We start from the raw sequence: 17,409 nt of genomic DNA on the forward strand, positions 1-17,409 counted from the left end.
TTTCTAAGCCTATATTATGAACAACAGCTTTGGACAATAACACTGCTATATTAAAAGCAAAACAAAAAACTCTTCAAATTAAAGAGCAGCCTTGTACTCCTTGCTTGCCTGGCTCAGTGCTTCAAAGAAACGACACAGCCTTCTAAGGAAATTACACAGACACTGAAACAAACACACACACACACACACACACACACGAATGTTACATGAATAGGGAGAGAAGAAAGTTGTTTCCATCATTCTTTTATGCTTGTGGAAACTGGCTTTACCAGAACCTCGACTAATGCTCTGCTCCTGGAGATCACTTCTAGACAGAAGTGGTGTGGTATTTTCAGATTGTTCAGAAGCACAGCAAACAATGCTCTGAAAGTAAACGGCCACTTCCTTCTGCTGAATTCAGACCCATCTGGCATATTAGAAATAGGTAAATGAGAGGAAGGCAAGGCCAACATCACATCTTTCCATGAAGTATGGAAAGATCAAACATCAGTTGCAAACATTAACTTACAGAGTGCAGAGAATGATGCTCAGGTAAAAGCTACACACACAAGTCTCTTAATTTATTGGAAATATTCACCCCGAAACAGCCAAGCAGTAGAGTTTTCACTTAGTTCAAAATAATCTTGTTTTAATTCTGTAACGAGGTGAAAGCCTAGGGACATCTACATGGGTCTTGATTACGCAGCTCGGAAGATTCAACTCGAGTCTACTCCTCTGTTCCACAGCTTCAGAGGAGGTACAGTGCAGATCAGCAGGATGTGCATGGTTATATGCCATCTCTCCTGCATGCCATTAAGTTTGCACAGATTGGAAAAGATTTAGATTCTTGTCTAGAACAGCAAAACAGTAAAGACTGGAAAACATCTTTAACTCCTGTGTAACAAAATCCAGTATTGTGCCACTGTTTCCAAGTGATTCAAAACCATTTTTCTACGTATCAGAATCCCGATGCAGGCATGCATGTTTATGTACAAGTTAAAGAAGCTCAACCATTTCCAGACTAACTGCAGTTACATACTGTTTTTTAAAAACTATGCAAAGATTTGCTTTAACTTCTGCTCAAACTGTAGAATGCAGTCCACACCTTCAGGCGAGCTTCTTCTCATTGGCAGGAGCTGGATACTATGGGGCAACAAGGAACAAGCCTTCTTCACCTTGAGGTGACATCTTGATGATGACATTTTGCTTCATTTCAGGGAAAATTAAAACAAACAAACAAAAACTTACCAAGCAAAAAAACCTACTGCATCTCTTCCTTTCCAACACCACAATTCAACTCAGTCCTTCATAAATGCGATAGAATATAGCAGATTAAAGAGGAAATGCAATACCATTTTGTACTGCTGTATTTGCACACACTCCAGTGAAATGAATAACATTTTGTGGCCAAGGCAAAAATGTTCTAATGTATAAAAATTTAGAGCTTACTTTCCTTTCTTCTAACTCTTTCTGAAAACTTGTGGAACTTGTACCAATCCTCTGTGATTATCTGTAGAGAGAAGCTTATACTTAGGAAGCACTGGGAGTGGTATAACCATAAGACTTCTGTCCAATAAAGTTTTTGAAAAATGACCTTCTCTCCTGAGTAGCCAAGGGGAAGTAGTGCTCTTTTAAGAAGATGAAGAAATTAGCTCAAGTAGACATCAAGGCACTATGTCCCACACATCTAATCATCAAATTGTTTTACTTTCCTTAAGATAAAGTCAAAAGAAATTACATTTTCTCTGATCTTTACCTTCTATTTGCTGGCCACTATGACAGCTCCGAACTGTATGTCTCTATCTTTAACAGCACCCAAGGGAATAAAACCCTGCAGCATGACAGTCTCAAAGTCCTAACAAGCCCCAAAAGCCTATAAGGCTTTCTTTTGCAAGCAAAAGTGCAAGTGGTTTGCTGAACTTTGAGTGTACAATAATCCAATGTATTCTGCCCTGTGGAGAGGAGACAAGAAGATGGGATTTGACAATGCTAAGGCAAGCTGTGCCGTGTGACCTTTTGCTCTCCCAGACTCTTTATCCTCAGAAATCATCCTTTACAAGCAGCAGTTGCCATAGCAGGTCATACCTGTGCATGGAACATGGAACATATTCTAGCTCTATTAGTACGCCAGATCTTTACAAAAAGTAACTTTAGGAGTATTTTATCTACAATTGAGGTTCACTGCTTTGCTAACTGGGTGACAGGGTTATGTGGTCTATGGACTTCTTAAAGTCACTGCATTAGAAAAACACAAGTATGTTACTCCTGTTTCAGCATCCGAACACAGATTTGCAAATTTAAATCCAAATGCACATGGATTAAGGCATGGAAATAAATCAGACGGGCTTAGCATGAGATCTCTTCTAGCAAGGGATAATATAAATGTTCGTCTGAAAAAAAAGTAACTATTTGCCACCTTATCCCAATGTTTAAAGAATTCTACATGTTTGGGTTTGTTTGCATCATTTTTGTAAATCAATGTAGTGAAGTACATTAGGTTTTTATTTTGCTTTTTAAATATTGGAAGAAAGAAGAGATTGCTTTTTTATTAGAACAGTCATCTCAAAATGAAAGGTAATCAATCAATTTCATGAAATGAAGACATTCCTCATTTTATAATACTGGGTGTATATCTAGCCCAGGGTAAAATCCCATTCTCATAAACATTCCCAGCCATCATGTCACTGTTTCTCTGGAACTCGGCACTTTCCTCCATTTCTTAGAATTCTTATGCAACATTCAACTTTGACTTGGGTACCATGATGAAATGAGGTGACTGTTCCACTGGATCAACTTCTTTTTACATTATGTAGATGAAAAAAGAAGGTAAAACTTCTGATTTGAGCACATGACAAATATAGGGTGCATCTGTTCTCCTCCTTGTACTAAGCACAACACCACCACCAGCTGAGCATATATAAAAAGAAGTTTGTAGGCATCCAGGAAGTATATAAATTCCGATGTCAGTATTTCTAGGTATCAGTCCTTCAACACTGAGAAAAGTCATCCATGTTACTCTTTCCATATACTTCACCTGACCCTCCACAATCCTTCCATTTTGTCTAGTCCAAGTTTCAGCCAACAAGTTTCTGTAACCACAAGGAACTAGAAAAGTGAAGAAGTGTTATGTGAGAGCAATAACAAGAGTGGCATAGTGTCTATGCATTGATAACAGCACAGACTCTTCTTATTTCTTGTCCCAGAAGTCTCATTTCCATGAGGAGCAAAGGTTCTGCATGACAAAACAAACCCTTGAGCAACACTGTATAGGAAAGGATGGAGCTAACATGAGCAAGATAATCAAACTTTGGAAGATCATTTAATTCCAGAGTTCACAAGCCCAGAATAAGAGTGACAACAACTGAAAATGGGTCTACACTGATTATCACAGAGTCCATCTATTGAGGGAAGAATGCTCACCACCACTGACTTTAGCTCTTTTCTCTCACTCGTACAAAGAACACCACATCAAAACAGCCTTCTCAACCACTCTTATAATGAAAGAAGGCTAACTAATGGCAAGGAGAATTATTGGTAAACTTGCAATGCACAGTAACTGTTTATTGAACATGATGTTTACAGCTACTTCAAAGGGAAACTGGCATCCAGACCTTCCATTAAAAAAGGCACAAGCAAATCTCAACCACAGAGAGACCCAGAGTATCCCAAGGGAAGGTCTCATGTACAAGTTGCAATGAAAAACTCCAACTTAAAGCTGCCACAAATAAAAGCTCACCAAAGCTCTTCAGCCTGTTCTTAGGAACGGCTTTTGGGAAGGAGAGGTCAAGGAAGCTTTTTATTCCTTTCTCTCTCAAGTTGCAACTCTCTATGGCAAATTTATCCAAAACCTCCAATTCTTGAACTCCAGTGGCTTGTTCTTTAGGCAGTACCCTCCTAATCTGCTGCAGCTAAACTTCCTCAGCCTATCAAGTAGGAAATCCTTTTATTGCTCTGCCTATAAGCCTCTTACCTCCTAATTCTGTGAGACTGAGAAATAGCTGTTTTGCTCATTAATCCTACAACGACTGTCAGAAGGAGATATATACCTTCTCACACTACTCAAACACAAGTAACTAGGTTTCATTAAGTTCTTCACTATCCCGGTAGTTGAACTCCATTCTACAAGATTTTATAGGAATTTGAATAGCAATATAGAAGCTTCTGCTTTTTATGAAATATTCATACTTGGTGCTACAAACATTTTAGGGAACCTGGTTCAACGTAACAGATTGATACAGGAGCTGATATTGCCTAGAACCAGATTGAAGAAAGGGAGCCATCTCTGGAGGATGGTTCTAAAGTTAGATAGAGCCTAACCCATTTATGCTGCACTGTAGAGAAAAGCAAATGGTTTATGAAACAAGCATTTTTTCAAATAAGTACAATAGCGGTTAAAAGTGCTATACCGATGACTGTAAAGTCCTTCAACTATAGTTTATGCAAACACAGTTAGTTTTTAATGTGACTTTTCTCAATGATTTATTACAAACATGCAATATCCATTATCTTAAAAGACAGCTGAAAGAAAAATAACCAGTTGAGTTCTTGGCTTAACTGATTTCCCCCCCATACAAACACTTATCCAAGAAGAAATTAATAAGATAATATTTTTATCAGGATCAGTATCTTCTACTTCTATATGTGAAATGAGAACTGACTGAGAACAGTTGCTAAACAGCACAGTAAATACGACTGAGAAATAAGACAAGATGTAAAAGTGAGTTATTTAAAATGCATTATTTAATATTGTACATTCACATACCTGATAGGCAAAGAGAGACTTACCTATGTAATTCCTCCCTGCCCCCACAAAAAGACCCCTTCTATCAAGTTTGCGTTCAGAGAAGTGTTAAAGTGGCAAACTGTGTTAAGATCACAGATATCTCACGTCTGTTGTACCTTTTATTTTAACTATGTCACACTTCATCATGCAGCTGTCAGCTTCCTTTAATGTACTAAACACTATCATGTAAGCACAAAACTTGACATGATGTAACACAACAATTAAAATAAAAAAACAAGTCAGCTTTGACACCATGTAATCACGTTTATATTTGCTGAAAATTAAATTTTTGGGCAAAACCCCCAAATCATTCCTCTAGTATCATGTCACATATTCACTTTCAGCTTGAAAAAAAAAATGTGTCCACAGCTTTAGTGCACCTAATTACAAACTGGAAAAAAAAAAAAGTCTAAAAATTTTTAAAATATTTTAATAAAAAACCTTATATCTGTCAGTTCCATAAAAAGTGATATTCATGGGACTAAGCAATTGGTTTTTACTTTCTGTCCTATCCTTTTTCAATTTCTATCCATTCTACAGTCCTGCTGCAGAATGGTAAAAGAGCTGCTATTTTCAGTCCAGATGCAACAGCATGTAAGTGATGCCTGAAGCAGCTCCCAGTAAAAATGAATGGTGGACTCTAGATAATTAATATTGAAGTTGGTCATGTATTACAAATTTGATTTTCATTTACTGTATTTGATGCACAGCAGGAAACAAATTTTTCAGAAATCAACTTCAGAAACATTAAGAAAACCCAGGAATATCTGGAAAAGAAAAAAAAACACCCAGGAATATCTGGAAAAGTATATTGTTGATAATTAGATTTCTTCCTTTTCTAGTATTTTTCTGTTCATTTACATCAACTCTAAGAACATCTTTAACAAGCAACAGAAAAATATACAGAAATAGAAAAAACTTTGGCCCAAGGGAAAATTAGTGACATCTGTCTGAAACACAGAAACGTCACAAGTCTAATATTCACTCTGGCCATACCATGACACATTCAAGATCTCCTTGGCCCAAGGAAAAAGTAATCACCATGGAGTAAGTGAGCAGACAGGAAGGAAAGAGCCAAACAAAAAGCTAGAGGCCTGTCCTGGGAAGGGAAGGGTTGAAATAGACATTTAGAGACTATTCCTGTAAAACATCCACTTGAAATATCAAATTAATGCAAATCCTTTTTTCCCTTTGAGGAAATAAGAGGAAAGGGATCATATGAGGAACCCTGGAAATTTCTATCCTCAAATACCACACGACTTCAGAACTGGTTTCTGATGACCCATTTCTACACCCTCCTCACAATTTCCAAGTCAATAACCTGCTAATGGAACATTAAGACTAAGAATACTATCATTTTGACTGGAAAAGACTTGTATCGTGACAGTGTTGCTGCACTCTTAAATGTGATTTATTTGATTCAGTACGACAGCAGTTGCAGGAAAATCAAGAAACTAAAAAGTAAGGGTTGATGACACAACTATAAAAGAGTTGCAAATAAAAAATACACAAAGGAAGTAATCCCAAATAACCTTAGATCTGCCCTTACAGCTGTCTCCCAATAAACCAATTCCATGAGTAGAACTTGGACACCAGTGACGTTGCTAAGAGCGTGACCTTTAAAACTACTCTTTAACCAAACACTGAAAATTTTAATTATAACAGTGATTACACTTGTGTATTCTGAAGACATAGACTATATTATATGTCAGTAACATTTATGCTAAAGTGTTTTTTTGTTTGTTTGTTTTTAACTAAAACTAAACAGTATTTCTCCAGGACTGTATTCAGCTACATAAACACTTCAGAAGTGATCACAAGGAAAGCAAAAGTGCCATCATCATCATTCAAGATGAAGACAAACATCTGTTCTAATCTTACTGTTCTCCTAGCCCTTAAAATGTTTAAGGATTGTTAGAGACATCTGTGTACTTATAAGGAGGAAAAGAAAAGAGGGAAAGTCTAGCTCTTATAGGCATGGACACGTGCAACGTGCAACAAAGGTTACGCAATTTATTGGCTATATTAATCCCCATAAATTCACGTGTACCATCCTATTGAAGGAATATATCCACAATGACCTTTACATTACAGGTGGTGGTAGAAGATGTGGTCATTAATGGATAGCACTAGGACCTAGGACTTCGAATGTGAAATGATGCAAGAATAAAGCTAATGCCAAATTAAAGTTCAGAAACAAAGCAATCAAAACCTTCACTCTCTATACATTTGACCCTTATTGTATTTAACATTATAAACAATACAGTCAGAGAAGTGAGAATTGAGCCCCATGTTGAAATGATGATAAAATAAAATATACTTCTTACCTGCACTTCTTAGGTTAGGGTCTAGGTCTGGCATTTCCTTAGATGCTTCTGGACTAACACTGTAGATAGATGCTCCTGCTTCACTGACAATGCTACAAAATAAAATAGCAAAAAGTTAAAGAATGCACAACTGAGAACACCACCATTGAAAGACTTTGTTAGCACGTGAATTATTTGATTTTTTTTTTTTTTTTAAGTCTCATGTTTTAAAAATATTTTGAATTAACTGTATGCTTATAAAACAGTACAGACACAGGAAAATACCTCCATAAATGCCAACACCTATCCCTGACCTGCAACATCTTTTCTTGTTCAATTCCAGCCCTATTATAAATACAAACTGTCCATGATATCAAACTCCATATTAATCTTATAATGGAGAAAACAAGCATGAGAAACAAGCATTACTAGCAGTCAACAGGAAATGCAGTCTGCATAAACAAATAAACAAACGCAAAGCACCATTACCTAACTGGCAATTTCATTAAAGAATCAAATTGTGAAGTCTAATGTTAATTAAACTATTACATAAACCTGCATGCGTGTGTGTGTGGGGGGGTGTTGGTTTGCACATGCTTTAGCTAAAGCAAACTGCCTAAAATATTCAGGAAAAAACAGCTCTATGTAGACTGAATCACAGAACTGCAGCTCACTTCTCGGCAAAACTTAATACAGTATTCCTTCTGATCTCCTTGCCCTCCCCAAAGAAAAACACAGATGGCATGTCTTCAGTAAGTCAAACTATAGTTTATGCATCTGCAGCACACCTCTAATTCATTCAGTAATAATGATAAACTCACCAATTCAAATCACACCATATAATTAATAAAACCCTCAAGTGCTCTAGTTCCACTCAAGAGAAAACAGCAATGAAATGTTCACAGTATATGTTTATTTTCAGCTGTGAAATTTTGACACCACTAAAATCAATAGCATACTTCTTCCAATAACTTTTATCAACCTGAAATTCAAGTTTCGTTATTAAGGCATGATACAACTACTGCACTGAAAAGGAACACTATCAATTTCAGAAATATTTTTACTATTACTATTCCCCTCTTAGAATAACCTCATGTTCTCCACAAGCAGAGTAACCACAATCCTTAAAAAGCAGACCTTTCAATACAATCATGTTTCCTTTATAGGTTCCTAAATGAGACCGTACATTTTCCCTTTAAGAACATTTAGTAGGTCAAATTTTTGAATAAAGAAACTGATAGTTAGAAGCCCCTCCCTGTAGAGAAGCTGAGAACAGTTCAGAGATAAAACACACTTCCATTCAGTCATTCAGTACTGGCAATAAATAAAGTAAAAAAAAAAAAAAAAAAAAAGGACGAATTTGAATGTAGCAAGGTTTTTACAAATTTTTTTTTTAAAATTATCTATTCAATCTAAACTGGAATTTGTAAAGTGCTGTACACACAAGTCAGATTTTATAGTTACTGGAATCTCTAATGAACATTTCATTATTACAAACAGACTGGATCTTTCAATAAATACAGAGAATAAAATCCTGTTCTCATTTGTATTAGCGTAACTCCAGAACAATCCAAGCAACTGGCTGAACAGAGCACAAATTGCACAGACCAGTTGGTCAGCAAGCTGAGTGAGGCAAAGGAAAATGAAACTATTCCACGATCTTTTTAAAAGATTCAATGTTGTGGGCATTCCTTCAGCATAAACGGCATTCAGAATATAGTCCCGTAACAGACAATAATTGAGAGTCACCAACAAAACTAATTCCAAAATACAGTCATATCACAAAAATGCAACTGCTGAAAAATGAAGATGTTGACAGAAATCTCATCAAAATGATTTTTCTGATGAACTGGTAGTTTACCGAACAATGCAACAGAATGTATTTCTTAAGCTGTTCACACATTATAAAGGCAGCATCTGGCAAACTCTCCCTTTTTTCATGAAAGAGAAATTGCTTCCAAAAAACCACACACATTAGCACATACTTCCAACAGCTTTTAACTAACCTCTCTTCAATCTCAGTATTCAAATAGAACCAAAAGTTAACCTTTAATGCTATTTCTAAATTTAATACATTTTCTATGCATATTACACTTCCATTAAAAAAAACCCACATTCAATGTTTTGCACACATTTACAATGCTGTACTATAAAATGTATTACTGCACACAACTTATTGCTTGATCCGTTTCAGTATGTTGTACAGTTAAAAAAAAAAAAGTGACTTGGCTGGGAATTGTAAGGCACTTGACATTTTACTGATTCTCATTAATGATAAATAGACAATTTTCAGAAATAAGATGAATGCAATACTACGATTCTATGGCAGTCAAAGTGAATTGCTCTGCCAAATTTTAAAGTAGGTAGCAAAAAAAAAAGTTTGTTGCTAAAATGAGTTAATAAAATTAAATTTAGGATAGGAGGGAAAAAAAAACAGTTGAAAAGAGCACATTTCCTTTTCTCAAGAAAATTTACACACGTCGCTGGGAGGGGGAGGAGGGCAGCACAGACTAAGGAGGAATCCAAGCAAAGATTTGCCTTGAGCAGGAAAACAAAATATGAAGAGCACTTTCAGAAGAAGCATACGCTGGATATTTGACATCCACTGTGAGGTGGTTTTGTATGTACGCATATATTCTGTGAAGTATTTGGTATAGCTGACTTGAAAAAGGAAGAATTTCCACTCATACAGGACCTTGGTTACAACTGTTGTTCCTAACTGAGACAGTAAAACCCAGACATTAAATAAAAGTTGTTATCCAGAATAAATGCATAGGGCCACAAATTCCAAAGAAACTGTTCTCTGGTTGGTTCAACCACAGTCAACCAAGAGTTTACAGACCTATTAGCGCTTGTCATGTGGTTTTATTTAGGTTGTTTTTAGCTACAGTGAGGCAGTTACTAATGTGACATTGGCACATACATACTAAAACACTTTAGCTTGGTCACAGTACTAGGATTACAACAAGAGAAAAAGGTTTGGGGATTTTTGGTTTCTATTGTTTTACGTTTTGTTTTTTTTGACAGGAGAAGATACACTTTGGTTCACAGCCTTTTTTGTATTTTTTTTTTTAAATCCTATTACTCTTTAGGGGAGATATTACATAGGACAACATAGACTAATTTAATGTTGTAAAACACTTTTTTCAAAGAATCCGCATATTTTATGGCAGAGCACATTAGGCCAAAAATAAACCTGCTAAGATCAGTGGGCCACTTACTCTGGACTACTTTGGTCCACACTGTTGCTTAACCCTGTTGTTGTTTTTGCTTTGCCTTTAAACACAACAAAACTCACAAACTCCAAACAAACAAACAAAGTATTTTCAAGAGAATCAAAAGAAAGCCCTCATAAAAGATTGCTTTTGAATCACTGGAATGCAGGTACTCTTAAAAATTGTAGCTAAAAATCTGTGTATCTTTAAAATTAGAATTTGTTTCTAATTTGACTTTTTAAGCCAAACAATGCCCTAAACCCCCCCAAACTTCTAAATCATAGAAAATCCATATTCCTGTGCATTCCTTTAGACTTGCAGGAATGGTTCTTGTACTGGCCAAAATCATAACACTTAAAACAACATTACTAAAAAAGCTGTATTTTCCTATTGGAAATCAATATGTAATTGATAAACAATCAATTAGAAACAGTAGTCATGATATGCAAAGTGCTTATAATATATGAACTGACAAGTTTCATAAACTGCTGTCTGACTTAACAAAAAAGTTGGTAAAGAATCTGGGAATATGCCTCCATACTGTCTGCTGCATTATCCATCCTACAGACTAAATGTTTATTCTCAGGATCTATATGCAATTTTTTAAAAGTGCCCAAACTTCACTTGAGCACAAATCCACTACACAATTATTCAATTTATTTTTATTAACTGTACTACCAGTCCTGTTGCAGAGAAAGTAAATCTTTGTATACTGGGCAGATCTCTCACGTTTATTAAGACTCATTCTAAGTACTGCTAATCCATCATTAAACATATTCCACTAGCACCACCTGGTGGTCCATCGGCTTTATGCTAGACACTATGCTAAGCTGTATTTTAAAAGCTTTAGGTAGGAATGCCTTTTAACACTTACTAGAATAAATTATTTTCTAACTCAGCTTAAATTAATATTATATATTTCACATGAAAAGATAATTTGAAAATACAAAAATGCCTAATGGTAAAAATTACATTTAGCACACTAGAATTATCGAAAACTGCTTAAACATATTAATTTCATATACTTGCATATAATGGAACATTTTTTAAAAGCTCACAATGTTTTTAGGTAATAATGTTTCACTGAAAAAAAATTCTAGTCACTCCCAGGCACTTATAAGCTATGCATAAAAATCTGTAACATACGCATATGAAGGAGAAACATATACATCAGGCTGGAGGCTTCCTGAGTTAAAGATAGATACGGCTTTCCAACATTTTCATGAATCTTACCAACATTTAAAACTATTTTATTACACAGAAGTCAGTTCCCTAAAACTGAATGTAATGCTGGATTAATAACCTACAGCAAAGGAAAAAGTAACTTTATACAATTCTACACAACTTACTATTTCTACAGCCTCTGAAACCACTCACCCTGGTTTACAACTGAAAGCCTTTAAAGTAACATTTTAAAAAACAATAACAGAACAAAGAGGAGACCAATATTAACATTTGGGAGAAAACTGTGGTCATGCAGAAATCACAGGGAATGCTGACCACAAAATGGGCCCAGTTTTTCACGGAAGTTCATGAAAGAGAAATCCATGGGCCTTACTGAAAACACAGAAGCTGCATTCAGCTCCATAAGTGCCTAGAACTGAGAACGGTTGAGAGGTAGGGAAGTGCTAGAGCAATAGCATATATACACTTGCCTTATACCTTCCCTAGGTACCTGCTTTTGGCCACTGATCATCACCAGCTAGGGGAGGTCAAAGAGACTCCTCATATGAAACAGCAATAATCGCTTTGGCTTGTGACTCTCTTTCCTTTAATGTCAAGCAGGACACAGCCCAAGGCAGGAGCGACTCTGACAGCCCATCCAGCTCCTTGCTGTTATGGACGCGAGCTGCAGGTGGCATGGGACGAGGAGTTTCTTGCCGTGGTGGGCAGTTGCCTGCCGTCCCCAGGGTCTCTCTGCTGCCTCAGCACCCTGGTCGCGTAGGTGGGCACTCCAGTCCCTGAACACTCAACACGGCTCCTTCTGCTGGGGAGGGGATCAATACGGCCCACGGGAAACTGCAGGCCAGGGCAGGCACAGTGAAACGTTGCAATTTATTCAGCAGCCGGCACTTCACCACAGGAACAGGATATGAGACTTGACAGTGCTGGGGTCTGACGTGGTACAGCCATTTTTTTTTTTGTCTCGCGAGGAACAAATGTCATGAAAGTGCAAGATAAAAAGGATCTGGCATATACTCAATGACATATTCAAGGAGAAAAAAGCCCAAACATTTGAGAAAGCCTGTTTATTCCGACAGATGCAATTAAATGCAAAATCTGGTCTTTCCCTCACCTCCAATGAGCTAGTGGTACTGCAAAGGAAGATGTTGGGACCACGATAAAAAAATATTAGAAACCAACCATTATTCAACAAAATGAAGTCAAGAAACACACAATTCTTCATCTGTGCCTTTAAACAATCTGAAGACTTTAAATTTTAATAATATATAAAACTCAGTAAATATTTCAGCATTAAATGTATTTTACAATAATTAAACAAATTGCTTTCAAGGAAACATTAGTTTATGTAGCTCATAAATTTTGTTTATATGAAAATCCACCTTTCAAAAGTCACATGAGACAAGTCGAGGTGTTATAGCTTTCTTTTGCGACAGTACAGCAGAAAAGCTCACAGCGACTGCCATTCACTTAGAGACAGTTGTGGGGAAAGCAAGTTTTACAGAATTGCTTCCATTCAGGAGTTCCCAAGCATCCAAGAAGTTAAGCACACAAAGCGTCTTCAGATATCCTAACAAATCATAAGCAATTGTAAACAATGTGGTCCTCTCATTGCTGCTCAACTGCATTCTGTAAGTTTCCATAGAAAGTATTATGTGAAATTCTGCTTATAATGAGTGGTTTTGAATTAACAACAAAAAAGCCTGTAAACATTTCTATCCATGTGTGAATTAACCAGCTTAGTATTTTGCAAAATTTACTAGAAAATGCAAAGAACAGCAAAGAAATCTCTTCCTGACCAATTCATAACCTCCTTTTTAAAGCAAAAATTATTTCTCAGCTGTTTCAAACCAGGACCCCTGTTGTGCAGCAAGTTAGAATACAGCACAACAGTATCTCTTTCAGTCTCAAATCTACTTCTGAAACAGCTTGCTGGTCCTACAGCAGGTACAATGAGCAGCTTATGGAGCAGCTTCTGAAATGCCAGAATTTCAAGGCAACCATCACTGCATTAAGGTAAACTTAACCTGGGACCAATTTCACTATGTATTTCAATACATGCTGCAAACTAGTTAAGGGTTTAGTCACCTTCGTGCAGGGAAAGAACAAACTTACACAATTGGAAATCTATTGTTTGTATTTCCCACTGTCTCTGTTCTTTTGACCCACTTGATCTTGTCTGCCTGGTTATCTCATACTATGTCATCTCCCAAAGTCAGTATGCCCTCCATTAATTCGCAGAGGCTGTAATAATTCATGCATCAGTCTCCCCCCTCTCTGACTCTAGTGACTGCAGACATCTGACCTTCATATGATATGCTCGACCTCGTAGGCCTAGGTTTGGGCTCAAGTGTCTTTTTATCACTTGAGCACTTAATATTCGAGTAAGAACTGTTCTTTTGTGAGCATTCATTTATATTTTTCATGTGTGTTACAGTGGGGAACTTTGTAGTAACTATTAAAACATCTGAACAGTATTAAATTGGAATAGATATTCAAAACATGTTCTTCAAATAAACAAATAAACAGAAATTTAATTTTAGATATAGGTTTTCAATGGTACTTCAGAGAAAGGCAGCTTCTTGAGGATTCCTCTTCAGATAAAATGTAAAGCTAACAAAACAAATGTGTTGTTATATGCATTTTTCTCCCGTTCACACACAAATGACATTTAGCACCAGACAAGCAGATAGATGTCTTGGTACACAGCTTCTGTTTTTCAAATCTACTGAATAGAATGGAATGAGGTCTGTTTATTTCAGTGTTCAGCAAAAAATCTAATCACAGTTTGCATCATTGGTTCAAGTCATTAAAAGTGGCATATATCTTAAAATAATAAGTCTAAGAATGGTATTTGTTTTCCCCTTTTTTCCAGTATGCTTATACAGAACTAAACTTCACTACAGAATTGAGGTATGCACTTTAAGATGAAGATCAATATGCAAAAAATAAAGTTGCATTTGTTTAACATTTTAAAACACCAAATTATAATCTTTCCACATCAGAGAAAATGAAAGAATGCCTCCATGTCTCGACTTCATAAGAAATTAAAAGGGATACAAGAAAGTCAAAGCCAGTTTAACTACAAAGACCTGCAGCCAAATCTCAGAGAACAAATGAAATGCATAACAGAGACTGGAAAATTAGGAAATATATCCAAAAATGCAATTACTAAAGTAATTATCTTCAAGTACTGCCCACTTCCGTGCAAGCTGGGAAATATTAGCATAAACATAAAACCCAACATTTTAGACCTTCGCTGCTCTGCGGTGTAAGAGAGGACACTGTGTTGATTTTACATCCTAAGAGCATTTTGCAAGAATTCCAACATAATAAAAGGTTATTTCAAGTATAAGAGCAATTACATTCTGAGCCACACAACCTGTCTGCCTCTTTGTGAGTGCAAAATAGGTTTCAACAACATGGACACACACACACAAACTGTGGCATGCGATGTAAAAGCTTTTCCTTTAAAAAAAAGTTACTTCTCTGGAAAATGCAGCCCAGTTCTGTTAGCTTCCTTATTTGGATGAATGCAGAAAAAGTAGCCCAGATAAAATATTTCACTGACTACAGAACCATAAGAGTTCAAAATTCTCTGATTTTAGTTCTTCTACCACCATCGTTCCCTTCCCCAAAGAGGTGATATGAAATTTCCTGTCTGACACTAAAGCAATAAGATGACTGTATACTACATTTTACCAGCAGAATGAAATAGGTTTGAGAAATACTGCAAGATATAACAAAAAGCCATCATGATTTAATTTCTTCTCCATTAGATATAACTCAACCCCTAAATGAAACAAAAACTACTTACTGTACTAAACTAACATAACTAACTGTACAGCTATGGCCCGTAATCCTTTATTCATTTGTCTGTGAACCATGCCCTCAGCACATCCCTGCAAACGGAAGCATGATCAGATATCTGTCTTCATCTTGTCTGAAAATGATGACATTTTTCAGTAAGAAAAAGGTCCAAATGGCAGGTGTCAAAGAGCTTTAGCTTCACACGTGGTGCTAGGAGGCAGAAAAAACAACAGCAGCGTGTGGCCATGTCAGAGCTGTACAGAAGCTGCCGTACAAGTGCATATCTGAAAAGAGCAAACCTCATAGTCTGTTAAATCAATCTAGTGCCAGATGTTGTTATCAGAACAAAACTGGTGCTGCGGATTCATCCCCAGAAGAAATACACGTCCCGTGTCTATAGTGAAAAGTGAAAGACCTAGTGTGGCACATCTCAAGACTGAAGGTGACAGTTACCTGTGACTGCCCCCACCATTTTTATTGACAGTTTCAGAAAACAGGTCCTGTCATAGCTCATAAACTGGTTTGAGCTGAAGCTGCTTTCTGCTCTTGCAAAGAGCTTTAATATATGAACTTCATGTCCAAAGTCTACTTCCAACTTAATCATCCAACAAAAAAGCAACAAGTCATTTATTTTTACTTTAAACACTGTAATATAGTAGGAACTTAGAGATGGAATTTAAATACTGCTCTTTTCCCCATTGTAGCAATGCCTTGGAAAGGAACCACAGCAACTGGGATAATAGTTATAGAATAAAATATTTCCTCAACTTAAGAGGACAAGTACAAATAATAAATAAATAAATATAGAAATAGAAATGTCATGGTCTTCCTAATTCTAATTTTAAAAATGTTATTAAAAACATCATAGCATTAAAATAATTCTAAGCAGAGTTAATGATAATTACATATATTCAATTAGGAATACATGTATCAAAAACTGTTAAAAAATTACCTATCTATAGCCAATTAACATTAAATGCCCAGCAGTTCAGACTTAGAACCAAAGAAAGACAGTAAAAAAGGCTTCAGGATTGACATGGGAAATGAAAACCCGAAAGTCCATTTCTAAAAATAAAAATAGGCATGAAGATTGGTATACTCTTTATGAATATATTTCATGATTTCAAGACCACTCCTGCCAACATTCACTCTTTGCACACAATTGTCCCAATGACTTCAAGGGGAAAAAAATGTTTAAAAAACAAAATATATATGTAGCTGAATATTGACAAGATTTTACCTAGCCTATTTTACCTACTACAGGAAAAACAACTTTTGCAGTCACAGCTTCAAAAAAGAAGAAAAGCACTAGGTAGTGTTAAATGCTCAGGTCTGATGTATTCATAGACACTCTTTACATGGAATTGCCTAGATGGACACATCAAAAACATGGCACGTTCCAAAAAAAGATTCTGTCATTTCCCCCCAAAACCTAACAAAACTCTTCCAAACTGAAGAGTCCAACCAGTAACATTAGCCCCTGCCCCTCTTAATCCTTGGTCAGAGCTTGGTCAAGCAAACAAGCCCTGAAAGCCAACGGCCCAAAGGAAGCAGCAAGTTCAGAGCAGAGCGCCATCACTAACAGCATCCTGCTCGCAGCTTGTTCTCCACTTGGCCAAGTGGAAACCCCAGCAGCAGTGGCAGCCCAAGGGGAAAGAAGGTGTTTCATGCAGTCCATCTCCAGCCAGGCAGGATCTTGAGGAAGATAAGACCAACCCAGACTGCTTTTAAAAATCATACTAGCAAGCAGTGCAAATTCTAGAACTCTTAAATGACATATTTGTGCATAATTATTCAAGTGTACCTTGAAGGTGGAGCATTATAAAATAAAAGGAACTGAGTTTTTTGGAGCAAATGATAAAAAAAAAAGACTGTTTTTGTTTTGTTTTGTTTTTAAAAGATCTCTGCCAATAAAGGAATAGCTAGAGTTTGCTAGTACTGTCTGTATTTGGTGTTGTCACCGACATATTGCGTTTTTTTTGACATATTAATTTTCCTTCTACTTCTCCATGTTCTACTGGCTATAAGTTACTTGTCTCTTCTTCTCTTCCCCTGCTAACTTCCACTGTTCTCCACAAGTACCACTTATCTTCTCTTTCAGAGATAATCTAATTGATACACACCTAACCGAACT

The 17,409-nt window shown here is 36.4% G+C and overlaps 1 protein-coding gene across 5 annotated transcripts in view; it reads right to left on the minus strand.

Moving 5' to 3' along the window:
* Nucleotides 1-17,409, minus strand: part of SRBD1 (S1 RNA binding domain 1) — a 144,468-nt gene that overhangs the window by 67,460 nt on the left and 59,599 nt on the right. For all 5 annotated transcript variants that reach the window (XM_067293159.1, XM_067293160.1, XM_067293157.1 and 2 more), the window contains one exon: nt 7,090-7,181. In XM_067293159.1, coding sequence (XP_067149260.1) covers nt 7,090-7,181 — 92 coding nt within the window. The remainder of the gene's footprint in view (nt 1-7,089; nt 7,182-17,409) is intronic.

The sequence above is a fragment of the Apteryx mantelli genome, chromosome 3 (assembly GCF_036417845.1).
Source record: "Apteryx mantelli isolate bAptMan1 chromosome 3, bAptMan1.hap1, whole genome shotgun sequence".
Taxonomy (NCBI): Eukaryota; Metazoa; Chordata; class Aves; order Apterygiformes; family Apterygidae; genus Apteryx; species Apteryx mantelli.